This window comes from Tachysurus fulvidraco, chromosome 7, assembly GCF_022655615.1.
Source record: "Tachysurus fulvidraco isolate hzauxx_2018 chromosome 7, HZAU_PFXX_2.0, whole genome shotgun sequence".
NCBI lineage: Eukaryota > Metazoa > Chordata > Actinopteri > Siluriformes > Bagridae > Tachysurus > Tachysurus fulvidraco.
In genome coordinates, this window is record NC_062524.1 from 21,067,463 (window position 1) to 21,079,561 (window position 12,099).

The 12,099-nt window shown below is 38.2% G+C and overlaps 1 protein-coding gene across 2 annotated transcripts in view; it reads right to left on the reverse strand.

Annotated features, from left to right (window-relative positions):
• Positions 1-12,099, reverse strand: part of LOC113660640 (serine/threonine-protein kinase MARK1-like) — a 49,477-nt gene that overhangs the window by 24,228 nt on the left and 13,150 nt on the right. For both annotated transcript variants that reach the window (XM_027174277.2, XM_047816880.1), the window contains exons 2-3: positions 9,120-9,305; positions 3,839-3,892 (exon numbers count right to left, since the gene is read on the reverse strand). In XM_027174277.2, the coding sequence (XP_027030078.2) occupies positions 3,839-3,892; positions 9,120-9,305 (240 nt within the window). The remainder of the gene's footprint in view (positions 1-3,838; positions 3,893-9,119; positions 9,306-12,099) is intronic.

The following is a 12,099-nucleotide window of genomic DNA, read 5'->3' on the forward strand; positions in this document are numbered from 1 at the left end:
GAGAGACTGCTGGGTTTTAAGTTATAGAAAATCAATAAGGGAGTCAAGGGCAGATAGAAGAGAGCATGCTGCATTACCGTCTGAATGTCTCCATTTTGGCTAACATGGCATAAGTGCCTGAGGAGGATTAAACTGAAGAGAAGTGGGAAGAAAAGAAACGGCTGTATGTGGTGGATGAAATGGTTTGTCAAAAGGGTTATAGTAACGAATAGGACATGAACTTGCCCTGTACTCTGGATATGCACTGAACTGGATTTTCTGTGCTTAAAAATTTAATTTAAAGAATTAGCAATAAATTAAAAAAGAGTTCTCTCATGTCCTGCTAATTTAGAAATGTAATAGCCAATGTAATAATGAATAATTCACAAAAGAGGAATATTAGTTAACATTGTAAAACATTAATAAATAAATACGTTGCTGTTAACACGTTAGATTTAATGCAAATTAAGCATGACATGGCAAAAAGACAAATCCAAATTATTGATGAATTGACTTGTCTGAATCGTTCTAACTAATCCTACAGAAAGAGCCTTGCAATTTGCTCTCATTTACTGATTAACCTTAAAAACTAGAGGACACTGGGTTTCGTTTTATCCTTAAAAAATGATCCTCAAATTTTTATTCTGAAATTTTAAATGTTTAGATATTTTATGATGAAAAAATAAAGCTTAAAATGAAGTAACAGAGATCATTAGTGTATCTGGTTCATAGTATTGTATTGTACATAGCTAATACAATTAGCTTGCTTTGCTACTCTGCCAGTGAAGCTAGTGCACAGTCTAGTAACACATATATCAAAACTTAGCTTAATGTGTATGGTACAGTGTGTCGTATTCTACACATTTAGCAACTACTGTTTCTAATTAAATAACTGCTTGATGTCCACTAGTTTCACATAGCCTGAACTTCAGACTGACTGCAGAAGGTCCGAACTCCATAGCAGCTCAGAGAGGGCATCTGATTGACACGTAAAGCAACCGTAGATCATTCATTTATCAAAGTTCTGCAAAATGAATGAGTCTCATAATACCATGAATTTGGAATCATTTGGAAAATCCAGAATACTCATAAGCATTCATTGTCACTTCTGTAAGAATCCTATAGAATCCAACCAGGATCGTAGAATCAAATGACAATTGTTAATGAGCGTGAGCTCTGAGACTGAGGCTACAGATGAACAACAGACAAATGACATCTCAGAGCTTTCTAGTGTGAACGCAGGGTAATTAACGGATCCTATAATTGGATGGCTTGAAATGATCAGATCCAAATTATAGTGTTATAGTATTATATGTGGTCAGGAATATTATCTGAATTAAGTAAATTTGATAAGCTTTTTGTGAGTGTAGATCCCATTTCTGTTCCATTCACATTCTCTGTTATTGTCGCTCATCTTTCCAATGCAGTTGAACCGAATCATACTTCCTGGAGGGAAACAATACCAGAACAAACTTTGTGGTTATAGAGACTCAATCGTGAGCTCATCTCGCCTTTCGTGACTCAGAGTAGAAACAGTAGGATGAGGATGAGCACGTGTGGGCCTAGCAGATGAGAGAACAATATTCAATGCTATTCAATGCTCTCGATATTCAGCTCTGACTCACACGCAGACAACGTGGCATTCTGGAGTGAGAATAATGAGCCTCGACTTGTCTTTATCTACCAAGTCTTATGCAGCGTTGCCAATTGTCTTATGCAGCGTTGCCACATCCCTGACTTTTCAGCTCCACCTCATTTGTTTCATAAGATTTGTGACATTACATGTAAGATTAGAGGTGGAAATTTGACAGCCAGGATCATTTAGATGTTCAGTTTGCTAATTTTTATTGAGATTAACAGCTACGATGAGATAATGTGTTGTATCGGGGCATGCACGAGTGAAAATCGATTGCATCACAACAGTCAACGTAGACTGCTTGTTATTTCATCCATGCTTTTGAGACACCACCAACTCATGTCTGTGGTAAAAATAACTTTTTTTGCACTGCAATCCTGCAATCCCAGCCAAGCTGACTTCCTGTTTGTTACTTCAATGAAAATGCTCTCAGACTCATTTCTAAACAAAGGACATTGTGAAAAGATTATTATTATAAGATCGCATTATTATATTTCATGGAAAGGACCATCCTAATGTATTCTATTAACATGTAGAAGCAATGCATCAGTGTGGATTAACAACAATATTTTTATGTACAATAAAAATGATTACTGGCCCAAATGGAAATTCCTTGAATTAATTGATTTCAAGTAGCACAGATAATCCCCGCCTAAAAAACACTAAATCAATAAAAAAAAGTTTGGATAACTAATTGGAAGGCAAATAAACTGTGTTTACCTAAAAAGGAAACTAAAGCTGACACACATTTACCCCTGTAGCAAATGCTTGTGTAATCTGCATGGTTCAGCGCTGCAATTTTTTCCGTTTGCAAGCCTTCACAGATGCATCGATATTTTCTTGTGTCATTGGCAAGAGTAATAGTCAACATCAGCTGTCAACGTCTCTCCAACTGTTCTTATGTTTAGTTTTTTTTTCAGAAAGCAGGACTTGGGGATCTCGGGTATAGTGTGTGTTCCTTGTCTGTGATCGTTTGTGTAGCGTGTGTGCTGCTACACCCACAAAACAACAGATCGCAGCTGATTTAAGTTATGTAGTGTGGGCAGATTGGTTGTCCTGAGATTTTGGACACTGTAGTTTCCAGAAAAGCAAATAATACTTGAATGGGTAGCTTGGCTAGTAAAATTAAAATAGTAAAATATGAAAAAAGTAACATCAGTCTTCTATACCTGCTAGGACAACTGATGCGTAATTTGGTCAGGCATCCTGGTTAGGGTTTTGTCCACCCGTACATACAGCTTCTGATTCAGTATTGTGATGAACTGGTATAAACCAACATGGCAATATAGTTTTGATGCTGGGATTATTCAAAAGACCAGGGCAGATAAGCCAATGGGGCGGAGCAATCAGGATCGATAGTTAGATAGAGAAAACGTCTGGTGATCCCAGCAACTACCGTCAAACCCTTTAATATGATTTCACCCAAAATGACCCACATCACACATCAAAATGCTCTCAGATGCTCTCTGAGAGCAGTCTACTCTGTGTCTCCTGCACTGGCTTCTTGTGGCCACCCACATCACATTCAAGGCCTTGATGCTCATATACAAGACCTTGTCTGGAACAGCACACCCCTGCCTCAACACTCTCCTTGAGGATGTTCCCTCTTGCAACCTGCGATCAGTTAACACCCGATGTCTGATAGCGCCATCTCAGCAAGGCATGAGCTCTATTTCTAGAACTATTCCTCAGAACTGTCTGTCCCTTAGTGGCGGAATCCGGACAGTCGCATCGCTATCTTCAAAAAAAACAGCTAAAGACCCACCTCCTTATATACTCCCTAAATTTGGATTTTCAGCACTGTTATTCATAGTCACTCACTTTCTGAGTGAAAGACACCAGTAGGAGATTTCAAAGCAAAACAGGAAGTGGTGGTTCCACAAAAATGCCATTACACAGAACCTAAGATGCTAAAGGCACAGAAGCACCTCCATTTTGGCATTCATTACTGCATATCACAAATATGTGAATGTGAAATGCAAGAGACAACGATGGATTTCTCCAGACGCACTTCAATGAACTTAACAGAATAAACTACACAAAAGCAAATGCACCATTTCAATCTCTAAGGTGATGAAAATGTAGGAACTGGAATGCAAGAAGTAAATTTGGGGTAAATACAAGTATAAAACTGACATGCTATTTAACATTTAATTCAAATGATGAGCCAATGAACAGAACGATGCATTCTTCATTATGGTTGAAATGTTCATAGAAACTTACCTTTTGCAGACTCGTGGGGTTCAGCTGGGTTTTGTCTATTATTTTGACAGCCACCTTGTTGAAAAAAAAAAGAAACTGCAGTTAAGAAGTGACATTTTACATGATATCATTTCCTGTAAAAATCTGGCACTGAAACCCCTGGGATAGACTCCAGGCTCCCTGTGAACCTGTGCAGGATATGCTACAGAAGATGAATGGATGGGTAAAAGGATGGATGAAATGATGGATAAATGGATGGATGGATAAACCCTAACAGGAGATATGATTTGACATAAGCCCTATTCGGACAGGATTAGTTTTACGTGGGGACGTGGGGGTAAATTAATTATTACAAGAGCTTCTCTGTGATTTTAGTCCCGTCCGAATGTGCCATCTCAGTAATCATTACGGACAATGTCAGTAAAGATTACAGCGACTTTTACCTTCTGTAAAAAGGTCCGGAAAAATGACCTCAGGTAATACTAATCTCGTCCGAATAGACCCGCTGTAAATATGTACGGTAAAATTCCGTCATTTCCTGTTTAAAAGTAGTTTTTGGCAAGTTTTGCAAGCATGGAGGCACTTGAAGAAGCATTCGGATGCGTTGTAGGTGGTGGGCCAACTCTGTGGCAAACCTCCCGTGTTTTCCGCATACCATTTAAAGCAAAAAGAAGATCGAAACCACTCATTAGAGGCACAAAACTTCTTTTAGCTCTAGGTAAGTGTCTATTACCACCACAATCCAATCAGAATCGTTAGACTGGATTTAACTGTTTATATAACATGTATAAATATAAATAAATATATATATATATACATATAAATCTGTTCCCAAATAGTGTGATTATGCACCATGGTCTCAAACTGCCTCTGAAACCGACGTTCTCCCCAAACCGAGATTAAACACAGCGTTTCCTCCCTGCTCCAGTTTCGCGTTTTTCTTGTTGGCGCCATGTTGTCTGTTTGCGCACGTGATAACAGGAAGCAACGTCATACGCACATGACGACAAGGAGGTTACTGTGGTGCGTAAAGCGAGTTACCCCTCCCACGTCTGATAGTTTTACTGAGATGTCTTGTCTCGTGCGAATTGGCCAATTAATATTACAGACGTCCTGAGTTAAAAACTCCACGTCCCCACGTAGAACTAATCCCGTCTGAATAGGGCTATAGTCAGTCAAAGCAGATGCAGGGGTGAGAAAATAAATTCATACAAAATATTTAGCCCATCTCTTGTTCAAACTCCCAGCTGATAAATACTGTGCATTCCAGACACTTATGGAAGATCCATGTTTCACTGTATTCACATCTGCGACAATGCTGAGCCTCTATTAGTGTCACTTACTGGCAATAATTCGTAATGTTTGTCCAGTGTTATATGGATAGAATGCCAGACTGGTCATGAGAAGCTCACTGGCAACTCAGTTGATGTAGGTGTGGGACAGAGAGAGAGAGAGAGAGAGAGAGAGAGAGAGAGAGAGAGAGAGAGAGAGAGAGAGAGAGAGAGAGAGAGAGAGAGAGCGAATATGCGCAGGTGGATCTATTTTCAGCTCCTCTCAGGTGGGTAGGCGAGCAGACGGCGCATGCATCCTTTATGCACTTCATAACAAGCTGAACTCATTAATGTCTACACTCTGTTTCTGATCACAACCTTTCACGCTGCTCACAAATCACTTCCCTGGACCAAAAGGAGCATAGGTGAGCCTCTCCATGCTCCCCAGACTGTAATACACTCAGCTCCAAATTTATTGTAAAATAGACATAAAAATGTCTATTTTTGATGACTATACTGAAAATTTGAGACAAGCTTCCTCCACCAACACCATGGCATAGTTTGCTCCCATAATGCTTGATGTGATTGTATGGAAAACAATATCTGAGACCATCTCAGTACACAATCTCAGGGTTTGGGGTCCTCTCTTGTTCAGTTATCAAACAGGGTTCAGGTCAAATAATGCATAATAATGCATCTTAGTCATGTTATTAGCATGGAAATGTTATACACTGGTGTATGAATTCTGCAGCTGTTCTTTTACAGCACTCACTGACCCTCTGGCTTTGGTTCAGTAAACTAATCTGGTGTGAAATGTCTGCTATAGACCTTTGTAATAATGGAATTGTTGAAATGACCGTGACATGGGTTTGCTTTTGTCTCCTGAGAACACATTGATCTGGGAAGCGCTGGAAGCTTAAAGCTGTTAAATTTCAAAGACACTGCACAGAGTTCAGAACGTATAGCAGTGCTCATGATATTTCTTTATTTGTCTTTGAAAACAATCTGTCCTAAACTATCTTATGGTGGACACTCATTTTGATCATGTTATGAAGGACAGAGTAAACCATAAATCACAGATCCTCCAAACTTCACAGATTCTCAATAAATCCTTCAACTTACTTAACAGTGGGGATTATATCCTTTTTTGTATGTGTTTTTTGTATATCCAAATCATCCTGAGTATTTTTTACAACCCCAAATCAGAAACAGTATGGAAAACACACACACACAAAAAAAGAAAGTAGTAAATTTTAAATTTACTTTCACTTGTATTTCATTGCAGACAATACAACAGCACATTATTTAATGCGTTCCTCATGATTTTTATTGTTTTTTTTTATGTTTGTTTTTTGTTTTTGTTTTTAAAAAAACTTTGCAACACATTTCAAAAAACATTGGAACAGTAAAGCATTTACCACTTTGTAATGTTGCCATTCCTTTTCACAACACTTCATCAAAAGACGTTTAGGGACTGAAGACACCAAGTGATTAAGTGTTTCAGGTGTAATTCTGTCCCATTCTTGCTGCAAACAAGTACGGGGTCTTCGTTGTCGCATTTTGCGATTCAAAATGCGCCACACATTCTCTATTGGAGACAGGTCGGGACTGCAGGCAGGAAATCATTACTTTTTAGAAATCACTACTTTCTTTTTTTATTTGTGTTTTCCATACTGTCCCAACTTTTTCTGATTTGGGGTTGTAAAAATTAGGCTGTTTTTTCTGACTTTAACCACAGAACCAAGTTTCCATCCAATAAACTCAAGGTGCTTATATTTGTGGTTAAATAAAAGCGTAGTCTTTCCTCAGCCACACCTTTTAGCTATAGTTAGCATGTTAGAGTTAAACCACTCCAACTTTTGTCCTTAGAGATCATTTTGCCCCGTCCCTTCTGTTTTCTTTTGTGTGGGGCAGTTATTAATGATTTAAGAAAGTCAACACACTTTTGGCTAATCTCCATGACGATGACTTTGAGTCACCTAGTATTTAAACCCCAGTGAACCCCAGGGAGTCCTGATCTAGGAATGTAAATCACAAATGAGAACATGCTTTAGTTGTATTTCAGATTTCTGCCAGTAATTGAGACACAAAAATAAAAAAATATATCACATACTTTTGATGAGATATTTTCATTTCCTAAAAATACAAACATTTGAAGTTAAAATTTTGCTTTATCCCTATGTTCGGTGTGAATTTTCAGATGATGCGGTTCTACGCCCATGTCCACTGTTCACATGTTTCCCGGTAAATAATTTAACCTTCGACGGACAGAAGGGTAACACGTGTGATGTGGTGCATTATTCATGGAGGCAGCACACATGGTGTGTTTGCTGATGCTTCTAAAGAACTGTCTAGTAGGGACGAGGAAAATGACCTTTCTGTGGACTTTCTGTTACAATATATGACCTGTGTGTCTGTGGTTGGAAGTTTGGTGCTCCCTGGCTGTATTTAACAAGCATCCGGTTTAGCTCCAGGGTCTGCTTACTCATTAAAAACCATGGAAAGCACTAAACCTTTAAAATGCTCTTTATTTAAGCGTTCTCGTTCGTTTTTGAGTGTTAAGGGTATGTGAGAGGTCAGACAGAGATAGACATCAGGAACAATTCAATAAACTCATGCTAGTGCATGCTGATGTGATGGAAAGAAGGAGTGTGGTTTCTCCTACACCTTAGCCATTTTTATACACAATGTTTACAAGTCTGAATATTAATAATTATGTGGAGTTTTTCCACTCCCTGAGATATTATGAGGAAGAAACCTGCGTATGTTATCGTGCAAATCAGGCTAACATTTTACCTATAAGGAATTAAACATTAGTCATTGAACTAATGTTTAATAACTGATGTTTTTCTTTGGCTCCATTTACCATCAGTTATAAAATACTTTAAAGAAATTAAAAATAATATATATATTTAATAAAATTTTGTTTTCTTAGATAGAAGATAGAAGTGTGTAAAATGTTTAGTGTTCCTTTAACACGAGTTCCATATTTTGATAATTTTTTCAGTTTTTATGTGTTCGTCTTGTTTCTTTAGACTTTTTCTGACTAGTTCGAATTCATTACAGAGTTTATTGTCATCACCATTAAAAGCTCTGACATTTAAAGTGAATAGTTTATTATAACTATTATTTATAATAAAGTCATGTAAAACTGGGCTTGTATATGCAGTTAGTGTTTGGCAGAAATGAAAAGTTTTCAGAAAAAATAAAAAAAAGTTTTTTCAATATAAACTGCTCACTAGAGCTGAATGTGGATGTGAGGCACAGCAGGATCTCCACCTGCACTGACCGAAGCTCTGATGCCTCTATTGTTGAGAGGACACTAACAAATTTATGTGAATGAAATTAAATACTGCTGAGATAGCTAGTTGTTTCATAGCCTGCCGGTGACCAATGTGCTTAAACATCCAGTGATGCAAACAAGAATAAACATTCAAGAGTTTGTTAGTTTACGGATATAATGATGGGGCTTGCTAATTGAAAAAAATATTGTATATTTATACTATAAAATAAACAAGCAAATAAATCAAGTCATATTAAAAATAGTACCAAAAACAGCATGATTATAATAATTAACATTTCACGATTATTCTACTACATTTACAAGCAAGTTCTGAAATGAATCTGAAGTCTGGCATCAAAAGGCAAAATGCACGCTATTATTTACTTGAAACAACAAAATTCATTGCGATATTGCACATTTTTTGCACTTTACAAACAATGGTCATACTGTTCTACAGCCAGCCTGCGTGCATACGTTTATTTTATTGATTTTATATTAATTTGTCCACATATTGCCTTCTGTCCCTTGCCCACATTTATAGGTAAATCTATTTTATTGTAATTTTAATGTAATGCTATTCTTAGCATATTTGATTCTTTTTATAGGATGCAGACAGTCCAAAAGCATCGTACAGTACTTGTGTATGGTTATACATGTGACACAGAAAATAGGAATCTGAATTCGAAACCTGACACTGCGGGGACACCATGGACATAACCTGAAAGCAACGCTCTCTCGTGACCCTCACCTCTCGTCCGGTGAGCACATGGCGTGCCAGTTTGACCTTGGCGAAGTTGCCCTTGCCGATGGTCTTGAGTAGTCGGTAGTTGCCGACATGCGGCTGCTCGTCTACGCTGGAGCTGAGGGAGTTCCTGCAGCGGGGCAGATTCTGGCGGCTCGCCAGTTTGGTGGAAAAGCCATCCAGGGATGTATGCTGGAGAAAAAAATGAAAGGATAAAAAATAATTGGAAAAAATCTTCAAAGTTCCAAATAAATACTTGTATTGTTTATTACGGCCTAAAGTCTAACCACACATACAGTACAAGTTATTCTAGGGCGAAGCAGCCAAGTCGATAGATACTTATGAGTATGTGTAAGTAGACTAATACTTTTAGGTGTATGACATCTTTAACACTTTCATTTAAAAACAATTCTCCATGTTTTACACAGCACCTAAACATTGTCTGACGCTTTCCGTTCTGGAACTAATACTATGTGAAAGAAATGTAGATTGGGGATGCATTTCAAACTAAAAAGACTTTCTCTTTATAGCAATTTGTGTTGTCCATCCTGACTCTGCACTGCTATTTGATACAGCAGCACAAGTGAGTTAGAGACTGCATCACAAAGAGACGGTGTGTAAGCCGAATCCGAGAGCCTGGACACTGCAGTGGAAGCTGCTAAGTGCTCTGTGGCTCCAATAATCTCGAATAATGGCCATGTGAGAGCTGAAGAGCTGGCTCGCCCAAATTTATAACACTACTGGGAGAGAAACCTGGCGTATCTGGGCAGTAAGTGGAGTAAATAGGAAAGGTACAGTACAGACAGTGGGTGTGCACTGAGTCATTTTTAAAGACTGATTTGGGAATCATGTGTTTTATCTGAGTACTAAGTCCAATGTGAATTTCAACCCCATGGTTTCAACCCCAAGCTTGGCCCCACGTAACAATCTGCACTGATGGTCATAAAATATACACCATGATGAAAACGGAGCCTGAGCACAAGCTGGGACACGCTTACTCCAAGAAACCAGCCAACACCTTTCTACAAATTCTTTTCTGCATCACCATTGTGCTGCATCACCCACCATGTAACTACCTGCTAATTTCTTTTTGGTCTCCGGTGTCTTTGCTTTCTATCATTCAGAGGCAAAGATGTCATTTTCTACCAAGTTTTTAGGAAGGAGATATTTTTCCTTTGTCAGTTTTTCAGTAAACAAGCTTCATTTTGTCTTATTAACCTCAAGACGAAGTTACAGGATTACTTTTTTATAGTGCTTGATAATGGACAGCACACATCATTAAATGCTTAACTTTATAGTGGTGTAAAGCTACACCGTGGTCATGATTCAATTTGATTCCAGACACGGGAACATTCCAGTGAAATTAAGTGTGCATTTTTGTCTGTAGGTTTAAAGAGGTTTAATATTTTATACTACAGCTTCACCATATCCTAAAAATAAATACTTTTATAAAGTTTCCCCAAAATTGAATTGAATAGTATTAGATGTGTAATTAATAGAAGGCTGATTTATCCACTGTACATTTCTACACTCATCACTTTTTTGGTTCACGAAGTATTGTGTCATAATTACACCCCTAAACTGTAATCATTAGCAAATTGCTCTAGTATAAAAAATAATAAAACACATTATGATGTGCTGTTATAGGTGGTGGGAACAACCTGCCACATCCTGTCATGGATTATTTTCCTATTACGTCACAATCTGTCACGTTTTATCCCTTATTTATTTTATGATGTGTCTAATAGTCAAGAAACACTATAAGGACAAAAGTATTTAAAAATGTCTGTGTGTCTTCCTGTTGCAACCTTGGCCACAATCATCGAGGCACCTAATTGTATAGGATGTCTATCTTCATCAAGTATGGAGTAAAGGAGCTTGAGTGTCCTGAACACAGCCATGGTCTGAACCGCACTGAACACCTTTAAGATGTAATGGAACACTGGCTGAACCACAGAAATCATCACCCGACATCAATGGCTGAACTCAATCTAGGGACTGAAAGAGCGCAAATCCCCACAGCCACGTTCTAACATCTAGAGAAAAGCCTTCCTAAAGGTATCACGTGGGTGTAATGTCAGGTGTCTGCATACTTTTGACTTCATTGCTATGTTCAGGTTGGACTGCTCTGGGATTATTGATTGAACTGCAATGAATTGTTACAATGAATACAAAAGCTGTTATTGATACGGTATTATACACTAACTGATGTATCTATACATATACTCCTTGGGGTTATGTATTAATGTATGTAGAAGTCTTGGATAGCAGTGAAGCTTTTATATCAATGTGGTTCTACAGTACAATTCTAAGAAGTCATGAGGTGAAATCAGTGCCATTACATTTTGGAACTGTATCTGTATGTAGATCAATGCCTGCTTCTTGTTGCTACTGTATGGCCTAGGTTTGATTCCCGAGCAGGCAGTTAACCCAGCAACTGAAGTCCCAAGGCCGGAGAAAATGGGAGGGTTGCATCAGGAAGGGCATCTGACGTAAAATATACCAAATCTAATATGCAGACCATGTGATCCTCTGCAGCGACCTATGCAGCGAAGTTTATTCTGTAATTCAATCTGAAATGAAATGAACTGAAACGAAATTCCGACCAATAGTCCAACACTTTACCCACAGAGCTGCCACCTCCAAATAAACAACTGAGCTACCAATAGACAACTCTTTCATAAAAGAAGCAGATGCAGAAGTAGAAGAAGAAAAACCCCTAAAAGAAAAAAAAAGAAAAAAAAACTAGCGTGTTCGTTTCAATGATCCCTTAAAAATGTAAGTGGAAAACTAGTGCTGCAGCGAGAATTTTAGTTGAATAAGATGCTCCAGTGCCACGGAGAATGCCTGGGCAGCTGTTGCTGTCTGTCTTTGGCCTTGGGAACAAAATCTGGCTCGGGTTACTCTGTAATGCTACACTGCGCATTGCTGAAGTGCAAAGTTTGCCATTTTATAATAGGTTTATAACAGCATAACTGTATGGTAA